The sequence below is a fragment of the Pagrus major genome, chromosome 6, assembly GCF_040436345.1.
Source record: "Pagrus major chromosome 6, Pma_NU_1.0".
In the NCBI taxonomy this organism is placed as follows: Eukaryota; Metazoa; Chordata; class Actinopteri; order Spariformes; family Sparidae; genus Pagrus; species Pagrus major.
The window spans coordinates 38217526-38241876 of record NC_133220.1 but is presented as its reverse complement, the minus strand read 5'-3'; the positions used below and the strand labels follow the sequence as shown (position 1 = coordinate 38241876).

At 41.8% G+C, this 24351-nt stretch overlaps 1 protein-coding gene across 1 annotated transcript in view; it reads right to left on the bottom strand.

Annotated features, from left to right (window-relative positions):
• The window catches only part of aldh1l1 (aldehyde dehydrogenase 1 family, member L1), a 70726-nt gene extending 50119 nt beyond the window's left edge, over positions 1 to 20607 (bottom strand). Inside the window, exons 1-7 of the mRNA XM_073468862.1 lie at positions 20554 to 20607; positions 19644 to 19789; positions 18469 to 18703; positions 18223 to 18388; positions 16672 to 16773; positions 15631 to 15720; positions 7994 to 8131 (exon numbers count right to left, since the gene is read on the bottom strand). Coding sequence (XP_073324963.1) covers positions 7994 to 8131; positions 15631 to 15720; positions 16672 to 16773; positions 18223 to 18388; positions 18469 to 18703; positions 19644 to 19770 — 858 coding nt within the window. The 5' untranslated portion in view covers positions 19771 to 19789; positions 20554 to 20607. The remainder of the gene's footprint in view (positions 1 to 7993; positions 8132 to 15630; positions 15721 to 16671; positions 16774 to 18222; positions 18389 to 18468; positions 18704 to 19643; positions 19790 to 20553) is intronic.
• Between the last annotated feature and the right edge of the window lie 3744 nt (positions 20608 to 24351).

Below are 24351 nucleotides of genomic sequence, written 5' to 3'. Positions count from 1 at the left end.
AGATGTAACACTGGTGTGGAAAATTAGTTCCAGACTTATTGAATTGTGTCCATTTCATGTAGAGATTTTCTCTAAACAACAAGAGAGACAAAAGATGGAGGAAGAACAACATCTGTAGGTTACATTCCAATTAGATGACCATGTCTTCTTGTGTCTAATTGAGTGAAGTTGATAAGGAGGTTCAGGTGCAATCGTTTCCAGTCTCAGGTCAAGTTTACATTTGTCTTTTTCTCACTCTGCGCCTTCTTGCACAACCATGCACTGAATACCCTGTCATGACTGAACGAAAAAGTAAGGAACATTAATATAAAAGACACCAAAGTGCTGTCACTTTAACAGACAGAAGAAACCACCAACCATGTTTCCATGGTCCATGTGGTCAGTGGGAACAGGACACTCTCTTACAGCCACATCAACTGATATAAGCCCTGATAGTTTATATAAACATCTTGCCACAGCTTTAAACGCTTTAGGAACTGTCTGCTCTATAATGCTGGTAATTTAGATTGTATAACCATGTTTCTATCCAGATTTCCTAAAATTCACATTTCTAAAAAAAATATGTAATTCTCATTAGAGCCATCATCAATTGCTCTGTTAAGCATTTCTTCAACAAAAGTGTGTCCCCAGCTTCATAAGAGTTGTTTTATTTATTTAACATAATAAACATAATATCACTCAGATGATATGCATAGCAGTTCTTAGTTACTCAGTTATACTATGGTAGTTACTTTGTCCATACTATGGGCCCCATCGATAACATGTGGACTATGCTGAAGAAACAAGTCTGTGCCAGGAAGCCAACAAGTTTAGCTGAACCTCACTGATTCTGTCAAGAGGAGAGGACTACCAGAAGCTTGTGGATGGCTATCAAAAGCACCTAATTGAGGTGAGAATGATCCAGGGACATTTGACCATATATATACATACATACATACATACATACATACATATATATGTATCCACGATATATATATACATATATATATATATATATATATATATATATATATATATATATATATATATATACATATATACATATATATATATATATATATATATATATATATATATATATATGTATATACATATATACATATATACAGTGGGGAAAAAAAGTATTTAGTCAGCTACCAATTGTGCAAGTTCTCCCACTTAAAAAGATGAGAGATGCCTGTAATTTTCACCATAGGTACACTTCAACTATAAGAGACTGAATGGGGAGAAAGAATCCAAGAAATCACATTGTAGGATTTTTAATGAATTAATTGGTAAATTCCTCGGTAAAATAAGTATTTGGTCACCTACAAACAAGCAAGATTTCTGGCTCTCACAGACCTGTAACCTCTTCTTGAAGAGGCTCCTCTGTCCTCCACACGTTACCTGTATTAATGGCACCTGTTTGAACCCGTTTTTAGTATAAAAGACACCTGTCCACAACCTCAAACAGTCACACTCCAAACTCCACTATGGCCAAGACCAAAGAGCTGTCAAAGGACACCAGAAACAAAATTGTAGACCTGCACCAGGCTGGGAAGACTGAATCTACAATAGGTAAGCAGCTTGGTGTGAAGAAATCAACTGTGGGAGCAATTATTAGAAAATGGAAGACATACAAGACCACTGATAACCTCCTTCGATCTGGGGCTCCACGCAAGATCTCACCCCGTGGGGTCAAAATGATCACAAGAACGGTGAACAAAAATCCCAGAACCACAAGGGGGGACCTAGTGAATGACCTGCAGAGAGCTGGGACCAAAGTAACAAAGGCTACCATCAGTAACACACTACGCCGCCAGGGACTCAAATCCTGCAGTGCCAGACGTGTCCCCCTGCTTAAGCCAGTACATGTCCAGGCCCGTCTGAAGTTTGCTAGAGAGCATTTGGATGATCCAGAAGAGGATTGGGAGAATGTCATATGGTCAGATGAAACCAAAATAGAACTTTTTGGTAAAAACTCAACTCGTCGTGTTTGGAGGAGAAAGAATGCCGAGTTGCATCCAAAGAACACTATACCTACTGTGAAGCATGGGGGTGGAAACATCATGCTTTGGGGCTGTTTTTCTGCAAGGGGACCAGGACGACTGATCCGTGTAAAGGAAAGAATTAATGGGGCCATGTATCGTGAGATTTTGAGTGAAAACCTCCTTCCATCAGCAAGGGCATTGAAGATGAAACGTGGCTGGGTCTTTCAGCATGACAATGATCCCAAACACACCACCCGGGCAACGAAGGAGTGGCTTCATAAGAAGCATTTCAAGGTCCTGGAGTGGCCTAGCCAGTCTCCAGATCTCAACCCCATAGAAAATCTGTGGAGGGAGTTGAAAGTCCGTGTTGCCCAGCGACAGCCCCAAAACATCACTGCTCTAGAGGAGATCTGCATGGAGGAATGGGCCAAAATACCAGTAACAGTGTGTGAAAACCTTGTGAAGACTTACAGAAAACGTTTGACCTCTGTCATTGCCAACAAAGGGTATATAACAAAGTATTGAGATGAACTTTTGTTATTGACCAAATACTTATTTTCCACCATAATTTGCAAATAAATTCTTTAAAAATCAGACAATGTGATTTTCTGGATTTTTTTTTCTCATTTTGTCTCTCATAGTTGAAGTGTACCTATGATGAAAATTACAGGCCTCTCTCATCTTTTTGAGTGGGAGAACTTGCACAATTGGTGGCTGACTAAATACTTTTTTGCCCCACTGTATATGCAGTGGAGGAAATAATTATTTGATCCCTCACTGATTTTGTAAGTTTGCCCACTGACAAAGAAATGAACGGTCTATAATTTTAATGGTAGGTTTATTTTAACAGTGAGAGACAGAATATCAAAAAGAAAATCCAGAAAATCACATTAAATAAAAGATATAAATTATTTTGCAATTCATTAAGTGAAATAAGTATTTGCTCCCCTATCAAAACATTAGTTAGTACTAACCCTTGTTGGCAAGTACTGAGGTCAGACGTTTCTTATAGTTGATTACCAGGTTTGCACACATCTCAGGAGGAATTTTGGACCACTCCTCTTTGCAGATCCTCTCCAAATCCTTAAGGTTCCGAGGCTGTCGCTTGGCAACTCGAAGCTTCAGCTCCCTCCACAGATTTTTTATAGGATTAAGGTCCGGAGACTGGCTAGGCCACTCCATGACCTTAATGTGCTTCTTTTTGAGCCACTCCTTTGTTGCCTTGGCTGTATGTTTTGGGTCATTGTCGTGCTGGAAGACCCATCCACGACCCATTTTAAGTGTCCTGGCCGAGAGAAGGAGGTTGTCACCCAGGATTTCACGGTACAAGGCCCCATCCATCTTTCCCTCGATGCGGTGAAGTTGACCTGTCCCCTTAGCAGAGAAACACCCCCAAAGCATAATGCTTCCACCTCCATGCTTGACGGTGGGGATGGTGTTCTTGGGATCATAGTCAGAATTCCTCTTCCTCCAAACACGGCGAGTCGTATTGATACCAAAGAGGTCGATTTTGGTCTCATCTGACCATATCACCTTCTCCCAATCATTCTCTGAATCATTCAGGTGTTCATTGGCAAACTTCAGACGGGCCTGTACGTGTGCCTTCTTGAGCAGGGGGACCTTACGGGCGCTGCAGGATTTTAATCCATTACGGCGTAGTGTGTTGCCAATGGTAACACGAGGTGAGATCTTGTGTGGAGCCCCAGACCGAGGGAGATTGACGGTCATTTTGTGTTTCTTCCATTTTCGAATAATCGCACCAACAGTTGTCTCCTTCTCACCCAGCTTCTTGGCAGTGGTCTTGTAGCCCATTCTGGCCTTGTGCAGGTCTACAATCTTGTCCCTGATGTCCTTAGACAGCTCTTTGGTCTTGCCCATGATGGAGAGGTTGGTGTCTGATTGATTGATTGATTCTGTGGACAGGTGTCTTTTATACAGGTAATGAGTTGAGACTAGGAGTACTTTCTTAAAGCGAGAGGACTAATCTGTGGGAGCCAGAATTCTTTATGGTTGGTAGGGGATCAAATACTTATTTCACTCAATGAAATGCAAATCAATTTTTATCTTTTTTTTAATGTGATTTTCTGGATTTTCTTTTTGATATTATGTCTCTCACTGTTAAAATAAACCTACCATTAAAAGTATAGACCATTAATTTCTTTGTCAGTGGGCAAACTTACAAAATCAGTGAGGGACAAATAATTATTTCCTCCACTGTAGATATATATATATATATATATATATATATATATATATATATGTATATATATATATATATATATATATATATATATATATATACATACATATACATACATACACACATTAGGGCTGTCAAAGTTAACACTTTAAGGCAAATTTCTCTTAATGCCGTTAATTTTTTTTGACGCGCAAATAACGCAAGTTATGAACCTCAGCCCGCTCCATAGTTTGGGAAATCAGGAAGCAATGCAGCAGTAACGTTGTGGATATCAAGCAGCCTGGAACTATATAACATCAACAGGACACTAAGAGACTTCATCAAGAACTCAATGGGAATGTGGAAGGCAAATCTAGAGGCCAACTCAAAGCCAATTGTGGAAGTCACCATCAAGTGCGGGATAAACCAAGGAGATGCTCTGTTAGGCCAGTCAATCTAGCCCAAAAAAACAAAACATTTGCAAAAAAAAATGTCTCATAGTTTTTATTGGTTCTAATACCCTCCTGAATCATATACTAAAAGTCTACCACCATAGATGGAGTGGAACATATTTTTTTTCGAGATTAAAGGCCAAAGTTGTGCCCAACACTCCAAGTAAATTGAGTAGAATAGGGGAAGATTTTCAATTAATAGCTATCACTATGAAACTTCTCCAGTCGATTAGTGACATCATACCAAAGAAAAAATGTATTGCAAGCTTTTGAGATTTTATGTTTATATATGCAAATTAGTCCTTTCTTCATAAAATGTACCATAATTTGCATATATTACAAAACACAAAATTTGAAAAATCGGATGAAGCCAGATTAAAAATTATTTTCATTATGTTGACAAAATTAAAGAAGGGACTGTGTCTATGTTTCTCTATCATCCCATACATTAGAAAATACTATTTAGAGTCATCAAAAAATCTATTTTCGCCATGTTTTTGGTATAAAATGTAGAAAATATCAGGCTATTGAAAATATATCAACAGAACTCCTCCCTAATCAAACACAAAATATAGATAGGAAGAAATCTATAAAGAATAGTTTATGTAGGTGTTAGTGAAGTGGAGATTTCTCCTCCACAGTGTACGAAAACCTAATTTTGAGAAAACACCCTTTAAAGATTATAGTGAAAGGGAATCAATTTTTCAGAGGAAACCACTATTAACAGACAAGTTATTGATATTGAAATCTATAAATAGACAATACGTACCCAAAACCACAACTCAAGAGACAGATGTAGAAGAGAAAGCCCAGTAGGCACTTTAATATACAAAATAGGAGGTAGGCCATAACACTTATGATTATGATTGATTATTGATTATGATTAGATTTGACTCTGTGGCAACAACAAAAAAAGTTTAATCCATGTTCTCATCCAAGTTTTCCGACATATTTGCACATACGCCTCTGCACTCTGTGCAAGCTAGGGAGCAGTCGAGGCCTTGACGACGGCAATTGCAGCGCATTGTGCTGCAACCAGACTTGCACTTGCAGCGCACAAGCTTGAACAAAGATTGAGGTGCAGGGTCCTGGTCAGTATGGACAGGAATGAGGCATGAGTCTTGGATCCTCCAGCCCCATTCCTCTGGTGGTAGCAAGTTTCCCATCCATTCTTGAACTTGATGGTACACTCTGAAGCTATGAAACATAGCAGATGAAGATGTTGGTGGCAAGTTGCGAGGATGGATAGCCGTTTTGCTGTCAGTCACCTTACTATAAAAACGTTTCAGTCTGAGGTCATTGAGAGAATCTGCTTCTTTGCCTTTGTAGATCTGTACCATTGCTTTTTCCCCTGCAGCAGCAATTTCCTCTTTAGTAGCAGATTGTTTCTGAAAAATGCTGGCCTGTACTCTGAATGTGTCACTTTCTTGAACCAGACGCAGAGATACCCCTTTCCCAACTCCAAACACTCTGGATGTTGTATCACAACCAAGTATGGCATGTGCGAATAAAATGTTGCTGCTCACATCATCACTCAATACATCTCTTGCATGCCCTATGTTCAAAAACCTGCGACTTTGTAAAGATGATGACTTGGGCTCTGACATGAAGTACAGCTCTCCTTGCCGAAAGTAGTGTAACAGAAGGATGAGAAAGTCTGTGTCATCGCCAACCAGAACAGTTCTTTGTTTCACTGCTACTGTCACTGCTGTTTGAACAATGAGCACATCTGCATCTCCCTGAGCATTGTGAATGTCAAACCCGGCACGTTGTAGGCCCTCTCCCAACAGGTTTATGAAACGTTGTTTGTTCTCATTGTTTGACAGAAATAGCTGTTTATTCAACCTCAATGGCATGGTAGATGTGAATGAAACCTTCTGGCCAGTCGTTGCATTCCTCCTTTTATGGGCAACGTCCTTTGTAGAGAGCTGATTACTGTACCCATCAAACACTATCACCACTGATTGCCCATAATGTGTCACTGGTGATAATTTTACACGTTTGACTTGACTTGACCCTTGACTTGAGCTGACCAAAAGAGGAGATGGAGGCCACTGATATCAAGACAAGGAAGCTCCAGGAGGTTATACACTAAGCAGAAGGAAGGAGGTCAAGGACTAGTGAGTGTCGATGCCACTGTCCAGGATAAAACAACAAAGATCCATCATAAGACATCAGGAAGATGGCCCGAAGTGATGAACTGCTAAGTGAATACCTCAGGCAGCAGAAACTCTGTGAGGAGGAGAAGGAAGAGCAGGAGGAAACATCATGGAAGGACAAAGCCCTGCATGGTATATACCATTGATAGATTGAAGAAGTGGCTGGGAAAAGCTGGACTGAAAGACAGCACAGAGGCACTGATCATGGCAGCACAGGAACAGGCGCTCAGCACAATATTGATTGAGGCTGGGGTCTACCACACCAGACAGGACCCCAGATGCAGGTTGTGCAATGATGCCCCTGAGACAATCGAGCACACACAGCGGGTTGTAAGATGGAGCGCCATAGCCACGTAGCTGGCATAGTGTACAGGAACATCTGTGCTTGAAGCCCCTAGTTCAGTAGGAGACACGTCAGAAGGTAGTGGAGAATGACCAAGCCAAGATCGTATGGGACTTCCAGCTACAGACCGACAAACTGGTGATGGCTAACCAACCGGACATAGTTGTGCTGGACAAACATCAGAAGATGGCAGTGGTGATAGATGTAGAAATCCCAAGTGACAGCAGCACCCGGAAGAAGGAACATGAGGAGTTTGAGAAATACCAAGGGCTGAAAGAAGAGCTGGAGAAGATGTGGAGAGTGAAGAAGGGGGCTAAGGAGGGGCACGACCCCCAATCCTGGCAAAATATGATTTACCTCCCCAGTATATCACTGTAAACACTAGCAGTGTTTGCAGTATTAATTAATATTTCTTATCAGCAGGGTGTTGGAGTGTTTGAGTTACACCACTACATTTGCTGTCCTCTTCAAGTTGCTCTTGAGAAAATTTCATGTAGTTGTCCCCTCCAAAGGTGATATTTAATTTTTGCCTGTGCAGATTGAAATTTTCAGATGAGTTTAAAAGACTGGCTCATCACACCTCATATGTACTTTTTGTACTTATAGTTCTTCTATTGCCAGCAGACACATAGAAACCTCATATATGGATGTCTTTCAGTCAGACAGGTTTATGGACATTGGCTACCTATGCAGTAAAAATGATGCAATCAGATTGGTTCATAGACCCATTTTAGGCAGTATCAGAGCAGAACAACCCTAGCTCACGATTAGAGGGTCTGTTTGAAGCCAGGGTCTTGTAATTGCGTACTTGCTTACTACTATGAGGATGTTTAGTAAATGTTTGTCTCTGATGCCCAGCTCCTCAGACCCAGCTTTGGAAGTTTACTTACCGCCTTGTCATCATTGCCAAACAACACCAGGCCTGCCTTGTTGACGATGCCAGGTTTGCTGGCTCCAGGGATCTCCAGGGGCTGACCTTTAGCTGCAGAGCCGTTATCCACCAGAGTGGAGCCGTAGAAAGTCACTTTCTACAGGAAGAAATACACAAAACAGCATTTTAGTGTCATTGAAATATGTGTGTTGTTCGACAGCAGCCAAAATTCTCACCTTGCTCTTTATTTTTTAGTTGTTATGTTGAAAAATCACTGACAGCTACAGGCATTACTGCAGTGCACAAAAACTTGACATCTAAGTATTTCTATTTCATGACTAAATTAGCAGCTATGCTTTAGGACTTAAAGTAAAAAAAAACTCAGCAAATCTGCTTCACCAGATTCTGTAATCAGAGTCTCATCCAAATGTTGCTAAGTCCTTATTGTATAATGCATGACACCACCCTTTTCCACAGAGTCCCACCCACCTCAAACCAGTAGAGAAGCACAGAGTAGAATTACAGATATCTTCTACTATTCTAACTTCAGTTGAATTTGATCATCTGAACAAGACTGGAGCCAAAAACTAGAATCTATGAACATTCTAATGGTGATACAAGATGCTTAATGCTGCTAAAAACCACAGTGTTAATGACATTTATTTATTGGGCCTGGCATGAGTATGCATTAATAAGACAATTAACAGGAGTGCCTTACAGAGGACTACCCAGGAACATGAATTATACTTTGTTTGTTCATAAAACAAATTAAGATTTCTTAACACTTTGGATGCAAAAAAATCAAGTCAGTTTTCAATCATATTTGAGCAGCTATGAAAGTGTGTAACATGATGATATCATAAGATTATAGTTATCCCTCTGTTGTAACAAAAAAACTTAATAAGAAGAATTATTAATTAAATCAATAAAAAGGGGCACCACCCTGGAATCAGGGACCGATAACCAGACCGAAAAACAGTTGGGAAAGAAGGGTTCACTTGAAATGTAAATATTTGTAAAATATTTAGAATTAAAGCTGCAAGCAGTGATGAACGGGCCCTCGCAGTCCACGCGGGTCGGGGCGTGCTGCTGTTGCGACAAAGTATGTGGGAGTTATTAGCCAAAACACACTTTCCTTGATTATAGCGCCACCTAGTGCTGAAAATTCACAATGACAACAGATTATAAAATTTTTCGCCAGGTCTGATCTATATTCCAAGTTTGATGAGTTTTGGGGTATGTTCAGGCAGTGAAAAATGCGATCATTTCGTCAGAAGAAAAAAAAAAAAAATAATAATAATCACTACAATTACAATAGGGACCTCGCAGGTTCCCTGCTCGGGCCCTAATTAAAGGAACAGTGAAGGAAATGAATCCGAGCACTGACGATCACAACCAGCAGTTACCGCAAAACATATGCACAAATAATTTACATTTACATTTAGGGCATTTAGCAGACGCTTTTGTCCAAAGCGACTTACAATAAGTACATTTGTCACAAGAAAGAAACCACAACAGAACATACAAGTGCATACGTTTGTTTGTTTGTTTGTTTGTTGTTTTTTTTCTATTTTTTTTGGGGGGGGGGTGTCATGCTACGCGGGGTCGAGGTGAAGTCTGAACAAGTATGTCTTGAGTCTCTTGCGGAAGATGGCGAGTGACTCTGCTGTCCTGACATTGGTCAAGAGTTCGTTCCACCACTGAGGCGCCAGAACAGAGAAGAGTCGTGACTTCGCTGAGCGACCTTTGTTTGCTCTCAGTGATGGCGGTACCAGCCGGCCAGCTGATGTAGTGGAGTGGAGTGCTGGAGCGTGTGGTCTGACCAGTGTTTGGAGGTAGATGGGTGCAATTCCGTTGACGGCCTTGAAGGCCAGTACCATCGTCTTGAATTGGATGCGGGCTTGTGAAAAATGTAATAGTTTTCCATTCAGTAGTCAATGTACTATAGAAAACATATGAGGATGTGAGAGGAGGAGGGGATAATCCCCCTTAGGTGTAAGGGTCAAAAAGTCACATGAGGGGCAATTCTCTCTGCCTGAGGTGTTACAGGAAGGTAGATAGGATGACATTTACTGTCCTAATAAAACATCAAAGGGTCACTGTCCTGGGAAAGGCATGATCAACCCAAACATCAGGGGGTCATTGTTTTGGGAAGGAGTAATTACCAACTGTTGTAAAAGTATGTGACCCCTACTTTGTTGTATTTAAGTTGGAAACATTTGGAAGACTGCAGAGAACACTTCGGGTCTTCTCTCCATGCAGCATGTATGAAAGAGATCTGATTCATGATACTGATTCTGAAATTCTTCAGAGAATTAGCAACTCTCTACCTCAACAAGGAGAATTTCCCTTACAGACTGCAACAGGGAGCCGGTGGAGGCAGGGAGGAGGGGGGTCACATGGGAGAATTTGGGTAGATTGAAAATGAGGCATGCTGCAGCGTTCTGGATACGCTGCAACGGTTTAGTCACAGAGGCTGGGAGTTCAGCCAAGAGCGAGTTGCAGTAGTCCAGGCGGGAGATGACCAGCACTTGGACCAGGAGTTGCGTTGTGTCCTTTGTGAGGAAAGACCGGATCCTGAAGATGTTGTAGAGGGCAAATCTGCAGGATTGGGCCACAGCAGTGATGTTGGGAGTGCAGCATAGTCTGTCGTCGAGGATTACGCCCAGGTTCCTCGCAGTCGATGAAGGCGATACTGTGACATCCTCGACAGTGACTGACAGATCCATGCGAGGGCAGTCTTTCCCCAGGATGAAGAGGAGTTCAGTTATATGAAGGTTGAGCTTGAGGTGATGCACAGTTGTCCAAGCGGAGATGTCTGCCAGACATTCCGAATTGCGCATTGCAACATGGGGAGGTCGGAGGATGGGGGAAAAGAGAGGAACAGTTGGGTGTCGTCTGCATAACAGTGGTAAGCGAATCCATGTGATGTGATTGCAAAGCCTAGTGATCTAGTGTATAGTGAAAACAGAAGTGGTTCTAGTACTGAGCCTTGAGGGGCACCAGTTTCCAGAAAGCAGGGTTTGGACAAGGAGCCATTCCATATGACCTGAAAGATGCAATTTGTTAGGTATAATGTGAACCAGGTTAGAGCAGAGTCAGCGATGCCAAGGCTTATTGTACGCTCACAAGGCCACAAAGCTAACACTTTAGCTCCACAGAGTGGAGAGGCTCAAATCAGCTCTTGATGAGCACAAAGAAAAGCAAGCAAGCACAAAGTTTTACAGTGTAAAACTAGCAGCAAAAAAAGGACTTGGCAGTCCACAAACACGCTAATTTCTAGTATCTGCTCAGATACTAAATAAGCCTCACTTGTGACCGCACTGGTGGCGGCTAGCATGTGTGCTTCTGTCTCCTCAATCCAGCTTGCTTCCTCAGTGTGGATTAACGGCGTTGGCCGTTTCAGCGTCCTGTGGGCTGACAGCGTCTGTTCTTGGTGTTGAAGTGAAGGAAACAGCAGAGTTGATGTGGGCAGAGAAAACAGGGCAAAGTGGTTGTTTTCTGAAGGGACATCCTCACTTCTGTAGGGATGAGAGGCTGGGTTGCACAGCTCTCCTCTGGATCCTGAACAGGTTTGGTAAACACAGGGCAGTCTTGGCTCGTCCAGCAAGACAAAAGACTGCGGCCTAGGCAAAGGTAAAATCCAAACGTTTGGTTGCTCCCTTTTACGATGGGACTGCCTTGAGACGGGAGTGCAGCTGTTTTTAGCCTCTGTGCTGTGGCGCTGGAACTGACGGTGCATTCAGGTGTGCTCTCAGACAATTAGAGAAGGGAGTTTTCAAACCTGGGGGGACAAAGCATGTTAGGCCTTGGTGTACATGCAGGTTGCTCTATTATTATAACCATGTGGTTAGGTCCAAACATCCCCCCTTTGGTCCGAAGAGTGAGATGCTGTCCACAGTCTTTGGAGCAAACTAAGGGCCAAACAGTCCATGTGGATGGTAACCTGGGGGTTACACAGTCCATGTATCCTCTGAACAGGGGAGGTGTTCAAACAGTCCATGTGTGTTCCTAAAAACACAGGGCAGGTTGAATAATCCACATGTCCTTGAGGAAAAGAAAGGGTTGTAAAAGTCCATACAGTTCAACCAGTTCATGGTCTGAGGTTTTTGTGTCTGGGCACTAGAACATTCATACTGAGGCATGTCTGGGCAGATGATTCCTAACTACATTATGTCTAACTACGATTTTCTATCGTACAGTCATTAGCAACCACTAACCTTTGTTCATTCCTTTGCTGCTTTTAACCCACAAATAAAAAAAACATGAAAATGCAAGGTTGTGTTGTGAGGTGCACATGTGCTGCCTTAAAAGAAACAAAACAAACACCAAACCACCACTTAACAGACTTGTAAGTCTGTGTACCTTCTACCTGCCTATGATAGATGGGTAAATTCTGAAGGTTTCAAAAAAATGTTATTGCACTACCAAGACTACAGGTCAGATTTATATGAAGATTGCACAATAGTGGTAGTAGCAGATCTAAGGGTTGCTCCATGAGACAAAGGGGACCAAATGGAATCCTATTGTTCAGGCTGTCAACCTAGAAGCTAGTATTCTCCAAGGGGGGCATACAGAAGATCTCTAGCTGCTTGCACTTAAGCTACATCTTCCCACAACTGTTGACAGGGTCTCCAAGGCATGCAAAAAGGGGCTATCATGCTAGGCAGGAGAAATGGTGTTAATACATGCCGATGGGGTGAGTTGGCATGTGGTTGTCCCATGTTGTTACTGGCAGTTGCCACTGAGGAGGCCAGCTTGTGCTGATCTGTTGATTACATCCAAAGTCAAGAAGAAGTAGGCTGAACGAGTGTTCAGCTTAAGAAAAGAGCACAAGAAAAACCTGTAGTGGTCAAAAGAGTTCTGGCTGCCAGCCTGTGGTGGCTGTGTGCTCACGGGCAGGACAGAAAGGCCAGAGCTGGAATCAGCCTCTGAAATAGACAAGAACCTTGGTGGTAGCCCTCTGGACTCCTGGGTGAAGGTGACTTGAGAACCAGGGTGCTGACGCACCAAGGTACTAAACCGAGTTCAGCTCTCATGCCAGATGTTTGGAGCTGGCTCAATGTATACATTTCCATATAAGGACAGTCAGGTCAACTTTAGGTTGCAAGCCCCAAGTAGTGACATCAGCAGAGTTAGGTAACTTACAGATGATGAGCTATTCCAGAGGGATCGGAGGCAGATCAACTCCTCTTTCGCCTATTGGATAGAGGGACCCTCAATCCACCAAAGTGACCAATTAGAAGAAGTAGGTAAGTGCGGGCGAAAGGACTCTAAAAAGGCCCACGCAGACAGAGAAAGTTAGGTGGTTATTTGTAGATTTCCTAGATCGAAGGCTCGAGAGGATTTCTGGTAGAGCAGAGGGCAAAGCCTTAGGCAGAACTTTGCCAGATATTGGGAACACCGGGTGTGGCCACACTTGTTCGGACGCAGGCTTGAAATCTGTTTCAGTAAAGATTGCGCTATCATTCCACCCAGCCTTGCCTCCACAGATTCATTTATCACCAAACTACACGCCGACACCTTTGATGAAGACCATAAACAACAAGTGCCCGATCCGGTCAGGCTGAGAGGGGACTGGTGACGGCCTCCTTGAAAGGGGTCCAATAGCGTGGGTGAGTGACGAGGCTCTACAAGCTGTCCCACTGCTTCAGTCAGACATCTCCACAATAAGTCTCATTTCCGATCTCAAACCTGTCCCGCTGGGTTTCATCCAAGTCATCTGGGGTACCATGTTCTCTCAGGTCGCTGTGGCGATGAGGGCTGTTTGCAGGGGGGCCGAAGACTGGTGAAAAGGTGGGCATGAGTCACACTGTGCGTATAAGTTGCTCGTGGACGGGGGCCCAAAACTATTTACGCTGCATTGGACTCAGTGGTAACCTTTCTTCCCTCTGGGTTGGGGTGACAGTGTCAAAACGTAAGGTGGTGCAGCTGAAACTGGACTGCGGTGCACTGCACCTGGGCACCTGTGTCCATCAGGCAGGCCACTAGAGGCACTGGATAGCCCTCCGGTGTCAAGCGGTCAAGGACGGTACCACTGGGAACTGCAGGGCTGCTGGCCGTGGTCCCCGAGTTGACTGGGGTGGCCTGGATGGGTTGGCCAAGTTGCTGGGAATCTTTGACTGAGAGGGCTGCTTCTTTCACCTGAGAGGCTCGAAGCTTTGCACGCAGTGCCTCAGCTGGATCCTCTTGGAGCAGAGGTCCACCAACTGCATCTGGGAGGGGGCCTGTCTCCATGTCAGGTGACTCCTGGTTCAGCGGGACAGGGGCCATACTTACATGGCTGACCTGTGTTCCATCCATCCTGGCCTCTGCCTGGTGTTGGGGGGCCTGGACTGGAGTGTGTTGGAGTTCATCTGTCTGTTGAACTCCACACAACATGATAACTCCAGCCTGGACTTCCTGTCGCAGGCGGGAGTTATCACGCTGTGCGGCGTGATAGTTGGGCAAGCCGTTCTTCATCCTGCACGACTTGCACCTGGGCTTTGCCATGATATAACAGCGCTATCTGACCAAGCACCTCTGGGATGGGTGTGCTGCGGCTTTCCATCCGGATCAGTCAGATAGCTTATTAGCTCCTGTAATTTCTCATCGCAGGTGCTAATGTCATAGCTATTTAGGTGGCCTCTATCCTCTATGGAGAGGTGAAGGAGACCAGCGACCGCATCCTGCAGGGCTGGGTGGTCTGACTCATGAGGAGCTCCAGCTCCTGTCATACTGGGGTTTTGTCTACTCTGACGAAGGGTAAATGCGTCAGAGTAGACAAAACCGATGTAGGGTAAATGCACACACAGTGTCATTAGCGACTTGTTCATTGACGACCCCGCTATAACATCAGACACGTGTGTTGCAATAGCACCTACACAAAATTCGGAACATCAGAGTCTAGCTCTGTCCAAACCACACCGTGATTAAGGCATGTTAGGTTGACAGACACTGTTCCGCCATTGCTTGTTGAAGCCTCGCGCAGTCACCTCCATTGACCAGCCCTTGGCATGGCGTGGCAAAGTTCGCCATCTTGAACACACAGAGACTCTCATCTTCCAAGAGATCGCATTGGCCATCTTGTCCATCATCTTGGCTCTCTCTCCCTCTTTGTCACTCTGACTCACACACACACACACACACGCTTGTTTGTTGTTTGTTGCTCAAGTTTGTCTTAGTGTTTTAGTTTCATAGTTTAGCTGTTGTAGTTGAACGATAGATATTTGTTGATTTAAGTGTCATTGATTATTGATCAATTTGCTAACATTAATAAATTCTATTATAATGTACAGAGCAGTTTTCTGTGATTATTTGTGCATATGCTTTGTGGTAACTACTGGTTGTGATGGTCAGTGTTTGGATTCATTTCCTTCACTGTTCCTTTAATTGTAAATATTTTACTAATATTTACATTTAAAGTGAACCCTTCTTTTGAGACTGTTTTCCGGTCTGGTTATCGGTCTCTGATTCCAGGATGGTGCCCCGTTTTATTGATTTAATTAATAATTGTATTATTAATAATTACTTTTAGTAATTATTAATTGCTAATAACCACACCTGCCCTACCTTTGTTCCCCAACAAAATCAATATGAGATATCAAATTCGGTTAGAATTGAGCATTCAGTCCAGGAGTGTGACAAAGAAACAAAGGGTGGAGATGAATGATTTACCTGTCTATCAACCTCTGCCCACGCACCAGGAACTTTGTCATTTCCTCTGATCCAGTTGTGGAGAGCCTCAGCCGACTGGTTCCAGTCAATCTGCCAACACAGAGAGGGATCTGTTATTTTAATGTCTTCAGATTCAATATACAAAAATGTAAAGCAATCAAATATAAACCATTCACTTTTAACAGGTTCTCAAAATCAAACAGAAAATCCAGGTGTCTGAGCTGATAAGAAAGGTTTGATTCAGGCTGGACTGCATCAGTTGTGCCATTCAGCCGGATTCATTCATTCATTTGAGGATTGGACACCTACATTTTCCATTTCAATTTGCCAATCTTCAAACTCTTAAAATCAAGCTTTTGACTTTTGACTAAACTGCACAACATAAAATCACAAAATTAAACCACACATACACAGAATAGATGTTTTTCAAAAGTCCAATGCTACACATTCAACAGCATTTAAATTTTACCATCAGGTACTACCAATTGTGGATTAGGTAACTGATTAAAATCCTTATAGCCTTTCTTTGCTTCCACAGTCAATGACCAAATGCATGCTAAATTATGCTGTCAATTAAACATATGCAAATGTGGTTACCAAATATTAACGACAGTTTTCTACTAAATAAATTATTTTTTATTGATGAGATGGTTTAAAGCTGTAAGTGTTAAATAGCTCTGTATTCCAACAGTAATCACTGTTGTAGAGTGTCTGGTCAGAAACTCTCTCTCCTCCCCTGCTTATGCAGTAAAAGAGAAAATAAATTTTCTGGTATCCCTGCCCACTTGATCCAACCAGGACAGAGAACTCCATTAAGAGGCAGTCCTCCTGTTTGCTGCTGTGTCTGGCGATTAATGCTCAACATTCATGTGGTGATGTAGAGAGGAGGGAAGACATGCTAACTGCAAAACGTAAAGGAAGTTAGCTTAAACTACAACAACACTTACAGCAGCTTTATTCATTTTATTTTATTCACTTTATTCATCAGTACTGGATTATGAGTTTATAGAATTTCTCTATCTGGATGTCCTTGTATATTACCTTGGAATTATCTTTCTTCTGAATACACTCATATGTGGCTCCCTCCTGTGGCTGGGTTATCCTTGGGGCCTTCCCCTCTGCAATCAGCCTCACGGCTTCCACCTGGAACCAGAACAATGCACTTCAAGTCATTGAAGCCAAACATGAGTGCTATCTCTATGGACTTTGCCATCACAGTGGTTGTTATGTTGGGAGGGGAGATGGCTGCAGGCAGCTGACAGTAGAAACGGGGTCCATTACATGATACACTCATTTATCCACTTGTCTGCTTTTATTTAGCTACATGTTGTGACTCGTCAAGCCTTTCAAAGAGATTAATCTTTTTTTGTTGTTAATGAAAAGAGATGCTCCTTATATTTTGTACTTTGAACATTATTGTGTTAAGTTTTAGTTAATCTTGCTGCTTTAAAGGACATGTCACTGGTTTTGTTTGATTTACTATAAATCACATAAAATAACACAAAAAACTTTAGCAGCTGTTTATTTTACAAACCACATTGTAATGTTTTGGATTTGTGATTCCATTACCAGTGTCTTAAATGAGGATAAACATCAAGTTAACTTACGTTAATGTTTGATTGATTGAAAGGTCTGCTCTGTAATCCTTCCTAATGGAAATGTAGCTTAAATAATGTACATTTAATGTTCGCTGCCATTATTTACACAATTCAATGGAGTTTTGAGAGGTGACTCATGAATGTAAACCCATGGTACAAACAGATCTAAAACTGTACAAGAGGTTTTCATTTGAAACTGAGGAGCTTACCATCAGTGGTATAGTCTTTTAATCCTGTAATAATCAATATTTTGGTCGACAATAGGTTAAATGCATAATGTCACAGTAGTCTCTCACAGCGTCTGATATCACTTAATTTGTTTCGTTAGAGTTACATTTGTTGCGTGGCCTCAAACACCACTCCATATGAACACTTATGTTGCTATATGTCTGCAAGATGTGTGAACAGGCAATGTTAGCTAACATGTTAGCTTTGTCAATAGGAGTGGGACAAAATATTTATATGGCAATATATTGTATCACAAGAGGAATATCGTATCAGATTGAAAAAGAATTTAGTGAGGCATGGTTGTATGCTTCCTTGAAACATTTTAACTACAAAAATTGTTCTGCTTCCTGGAAGTTCAGCCTTTAGCCGGTTTATGGCTGTTTTATACTGGAATGATAGCACATGACAAGTTGCAGTCTGTGTGTGTATGTTAAAGAGGCACTGAGCTAAGACTATGCACTTTTTATACATAGTTTCATCTCAGTTCATGTCAAATTCTGTGAAACTGACACCACACTGCAGTGAATAAAAACCCAATGCTTTTTTAGGGGTATTTTATGTTCTTCAGTTCAACAGACATCGTGATGTGTAGTAGTTGATTGTCTTACAATGTATCAAATATCACAGAATCACTATATTGTGATACTATTAATACCGTGTGCAACGTGTGGTGATCGTAGTATATGGAATAATGCTATTAATATCAATTATGTGAGTTTCAACTATTTTTTTCATCCACAATGCCTTTCCCCATCACTACACTTACTGTGCCCTTGACTCCCTCTGGGAAGAGGAATCTCTTGTATATTGTGTTGACGGTGTCATTGGGTTCAACATCACACTCCCTCTGCAGCAGGATTGGTCCGGTGTCCAGTCCGTCGTCAGCCCAGAACACAGTGAACCCGCCCTTTTTGTCACCATGGATCAGGGTCCTGTGTGTCAGAGACGGCAGCTAAACAACTGCATGTGTCACCATGTTTACCCCAACCTGATAAACATGTGTATCACTCACCAGTTGATAGCAGAGGCTCCCCTGTGGCGAGGCAGCAGGGAGGGGTGGTAGATAATGGAGCCGTGTTTCGGGTAGTCAATGACCTCCATGGGAATGAACTGGGAGCAAAAGGGCAGAACATTCAGCTCAGCACCAGTGGCCTTGTACTGAGCAACCACCTCTGGGATGGCCTGGCCCTTCACACGCCAGCGGGGGAACTTGAAGACAGGAACACCATCCTTCTCGGCCTCAGTTGCTGTGTGACCAAAGAATGATCAAACTCTTCAACTGTGTTGCACAAAATGGTTTTGGTAAAAATACAGTTTTTGTACATTTGTTGTCAGTGTAGTGTTAAATGTCTTAAAGGAACAGTTCTCCCAAAAAGTAAAATCCAGTCATTATCTCCTCCCATGCTAAAAGAGGGAGGAGAACTTCATGTGAAGTTTTGAAGTCCATAAAACATTTCTGGAGTTTCACAGCAAAACAGAGTTGGAGCACCCACTTCAGACAGGGTGCATGCGAACAAATTAACGTCTTTTCTAATCAGTTTGGGATCTTGGGGCTTCTGGAGACTTAGATTACACTGGACAAGCTCTATGGAGCCATTTGATGTTTTTTTTGGGTTGTTTTATCCATTTTAAAACAAGTCCCCAGCTACTTCAGTTGTTTAGAGAAGATAATGCTGCAATGCTGTTTTGCTGTGAAGCTCCAGAAATGTTTTGTGGGCAATGAAACTTTCCATCCTGATATTATTAGGGTGAGTAGATAATGACAAAAAAAAATATTGAATTGTTTCTTTAATCTGTATTACCATTTCTGACTGTATAAGTCAGTATAAGTATATTTCCCAAGAGTATGTAATATTGGATTTTGTTGTACAATGGTATAAGTGATGAAAGTAAATCTACAGCTGTTTTAAGCTTTGATATTAAGCTTTTTCTGGCATAAAGTTAGACTACAGGTAATGACAAACAGTACTTGGACACAAACAGTAATGACTATGCAACTTTTAGGGGACCAAAGCGATAACAACCAGTGGAGTGAGGAGTCCAAATTCCATTTGGCAGCTGTTCTGAATGATATTACTTATTTTATTTGGAGACTTCAGTGACAGATTAAATTCTACTCTAACTTCTCCTACATCTCTTTATGGCAAAGGTAAGGTTTGAAGGTCACAGTCACAATTAAGCACTCACCCAGTGGGTCAGCCTTGCCATCCTTGTCAGGGATGGTGAAGACTCCGACAATGGTGTGGCCGTCCTTCCTCAGCTCCTTGTAAACCTCCTGGCCGAACAGACTCTGACCAATCACTGCGATCTTCATCCTCACAGCTCTCTGTGTTCTGGAGAGGCAGAAACACACACCAGGACCACCAGAAAATATGTTTGTAAATGGAACAAGGAATCAGACTGTATTGGTTGTGTCAAACATGGGACAAAAGTGCCATTTTATTTAGCAAGAGGGTTTCCTGAGCTGTGTATATTTTTTTATACTTTGCAACTATGAAGCAACTGAAATGTGTAAGTGTGTTCCAGTCTTTCTCTGGCAAAATGGTGCTTAAAGCTACAAGAGACCATGAAGTTGATTCAGCTCACTGACTTCAGAATACAATCAACAAAGTTATGCGTCTGTTAGTTTTGTGTGTGTGCAGGTTTTTCATGATAAACTGTGTGGTCTGCTGTTTTGAAAAGACTGAGAGGTCAAAAGTCACTCATGAGTCTTGACAGTGTGAATGAGTCCAAAGAGCAAACTCTGTGGTGGCTTCAGCATGAAACAGTTTGAAGAAAAACACCATGTGCAGAATAATTATTCATGTGTCCAATAGTATTTTTGGATAGAAACACTCTCTGAAGTTTAAGCACAAACTAATGTGAGGAAGAATAATCACGTTGAACCGCCAGCCCTCTCTACAGCCATGATGTTGCACTGTAGTTTTAATATTCTCCACAGCTGCGGCAAACAAACTATCTTTTAATACAAAGACAAATAATCTGTATGCATGTGTCTATGTGCGACCAATCAGCAGTCTGCTCTCTCACCTATAAGCATTATGCATCATGCAAGGAATTATGAAAGAGAAGGAACAAACTCAAGTATGGTCCTTACCCCTTGCCTGTCTGCAGAACCAGCACTCCTCTGCTTGCCTGGAAAGAGTGATTGGACAGAGACAGTTGCTTTAAATTTCCTCCCCTCAGCCACACATGCAGGCAGCCCAATTACATAACATGCAAATGGAGCAGGGTGATTGGACGGGATGGGCCGTGAGGCTTCAGGGGGCAGCCTATCAGCTGCCACTGGCTGTGAACAAGCCCAGCCTCACGTTAATGTCAACTCTGATAAATCACCACAACATTTAAGTTAACGCCGATTGTGTGGTTTTCATGCCATGTCAGTTTACTTTTTTCAATGACCACAAAGTATGTCAACAGAGAGGAATGTGCAGGCCTGCATGTAAACAAATCTATAATGTTCAACATACATCCACAATTTACAAAAAATTTATTTAATTCCCAAAGAGACCTGAATATTATAGAGATACTGCTGTGGAATTGTTGCTACTATGACAAAAAATCCTACAATAATTTCTATGAAAATTGAATCAGTTGGTCAAACGATTGTTCAATTAAGGAAAACAATAAATGCATTTTAAGTCATTTAAAATTGAAAAATGAAGTGAAACAATTATAAGTGAAGAGAGAAATGACAGACAGAGAAAGCAGTTGTTGATTGCTACTACTGCTGCTGCTGCTGCTGCTGCTGATGATGTCAATGACGATGATCAATTTCTTTCCTTTTTAAAGTGTGACTGAAAAAGAAAAAGGAGAAATGGCCCTCTTTTCCTCTTACAAATTAAAAGCTGAATTGATAAGAAATTAAATGCATGCACGTTCACTTCCATTCACTCAGACCAATAGTTTATGTTGGCTAATGTAAGCAAATGATGGCCAATTACAGGTATGTTAATAGCCCACGGGAACAGACTTTACCCCCTCCAGTTTACTGACTTCAGCACTCTAGGCTACTTGTGCTACTGTACAGTAAACTTCAGAGCATCACTACTTGTGTAGTTTTACCACAGTAAACTTCAGAGCATCACTACTTGTGTAGTTTTACCACAGTAAACTTCAGAGCATCACTACTTGTGTAGTCTCACCACAGTAAACTTCAGAGCATCACTACTTGTGTAGTCTTACCAAAGTAAACTTCAGAACATCACTACTTGTGTAGTCTTCGTTTGAGCATTATACTCTCATACTCATAGTCATGTAGCCTTATATGAGCTGGACTGGACCGAGGCACAGACATAGACATGTAGTGGGTTGGAAATCCTATATGTTACGTTTTTATGTAAACAGACACCCCCCTAATTTTCTGTAAACATTTGAATTATTCTAACACTGTTTACACAGACTTCAGATCAAGTTGATACACAAACCAGTCAGTAGATGGCGCTCTGGTGCTACTGTGGATCCTCTAGGAAGACTGCAGCTACATGCTCTGCTCATGCGCAGCCCAGAAATAAACGAGCAGTGGCCTGAGCAAGATGTTAACTTTGGTCCTCTCTCTATCAATCCACAGGTACTGCAAAACTTGTTTTTCTATGTTTAGCTTGGTTTTGTATCTAATATCAATCCATTACTAATGGTCTGTCAAATTTTAATATCTTCTTTTAATTTATGCTTTCTAATTAAAGATCTCCAGACCCTCAAAGATGATTTTACCCATGGATTTTCCACACTTCTCATTACTTGCTCCATTGTTTGCAGCCTGGTTTCCACGTTGTCAGTGCGACCTTCTGCTTCCCCAATTCTCTGATTCGTTTTGTTAATTTCATCTTTGATATCATCAAACTGATGGTTGTTCTCTTTTCAGAAGTCTTAAATCTCCTGTAGGATCTGCTCCATGTTCACCTTTGGTTTTTCGTTGCCTCTCTGCCGTCCGCCATCTTTTGCCTCTGCAGCTCGTGATTCTTCTTCATTCTCACTTAAATCTGCCATATTTTTCCTGCTCTTCTCTCTCGTCTCCATTGCGGTCCTGCTATCTGATATTTGTAGTACTTAAGGGCGTTTATTCTCTAATCAGGACGTTTTAATATTCTGTCGGAGGAGATCGCTTTCTATGCTGCCATCTTGGTGGTGGTGGAACCGGAAGCCCGTGGAAGATTATTTTGAATTCATGTCTACTTATTTTTCTTGAGGCAGAATGTTTCATATTGTTTATTGACGGTCTGGTTTTCGACATTTGTTATTTAATTTATGTGTTTTAGTGTTTTGGTATGAATGTGATATGAACCTAAATTAGAAAGCTTTGAGTAGCTGATGTGACAGAGTTTATGTAGATGTGTCAGAAATAAATGAGCACTTGCCTGAGCAACACGCTAACTTTGGCCCTCTCTCTACCAATCCACAAAGAAATGTTTTATTGGCTACGCAGTGCTTCCTAGCTTGTGTATCCTGTGCTGCTGGTCCAGGATTTCCCCCAGGTCTGCTGCTGGTAACAGACACATGTCTTGGACCTCCTTGCCACAGGCAGCCCAGACAGAGTGAAAAAGAACATCAACTGTGTAAATTAAATAATATTTTAGATATATTTTAAAATATTCTAAAAACAGATGATTCAAAAATATAAAACTGCATAAAAAACTAAATTTCAGTGTTTATATATTTATTTATTCTTTTTTATCAAACATGCTAGCAATATTGTGCAGTAGTAGTATATATTTTGAAGTATTTCAGGGGTTTCACCTCAGTGACAGTCTTCTGTCACAAGCATCTGTAAATGTAAGGTTTCCATTTCAATATCTAAATCTGAATAAGTATAGTCACAGGGTCGTCCTAAGCTGCAGTAGCTCTGTTCAGTGAACGTTGGGAATTACCTTCTTTTCACTCAAAATGGCGACAGGATATTTTTCCTATTCAAAAGAAGAAGGTGAGAGCATTTTAGTCTCAGACACTTTTGTTTGATCAGATCCCTGTACAGACTACAGATGGCACAAAGCTGTTTTTTTAATCTTAAAAAATCTTCAGAGAAAGAACTGAAATTACAGCTGCACATGACATGCACTATCAGACTACTGGAGAGAAAATGATACAGAGAGGAGCTAGTGTCATTGCTAGTTTCAGACGACGCAGTTGTCTTTTTCACGCCCACTGCCTACGTTGTGTAAATAGCAAATGTACTTGCGCCCACCTGTGCGCCCCTGGGCATGTTGGTCTTAAAGTGAGGCGCACCAATAGCGGATTGCTATCTGGAGGCAGCAGAAAGCAACAGCGCCATAGACCAACAAAAAGCTGGGCTAAAGTCAAAAGCGCAGTCTGTTATTTGCTATTTAAAGGATGCATGACACCGGATCACACCGTTCATACACTCTGATTTTATAATTTGAGAGGCTGCTTTCAGTTATTTTAAACAGGTCACTGTAACAAATATCATGGCACATTTAATCAACAAAACTAAAAGCTGTAGTTATAAACTCTCCAAAGGAACCGAGTCAGGAGTTTTAATCAATCAGTGAAGTTTATCACGTCCTGCCTGATCCACAGACTGAGATGCGCGCACACAGCAGCGCTCCTCAGTTTTATATCAGTTTATTTTTTCATATGGAGTCAAACTGTTGTTGATGGTTGACAGATGATTGTGAAATAGCGGGGCAGAGGGTCCAGCAGCCAAGGATCACATCCCTTTCCCTCAGTCAAGACGAATGCCACTGGTTAATATGTGCCATGTCCTGGCGCACCTGGCTCTAAAAGGGAAGACGACACTCGGATTGGTTTGATTTATGTTCCGCCCAAAACACACCCATGACTAATTCAGAGTCTAAATACCACCTCTTTGCACTGTGCGCTGCATTTTGTGCCCAGATTATCAGATGTTTAACTTGCGAAAATGACTTGGATCATTTCA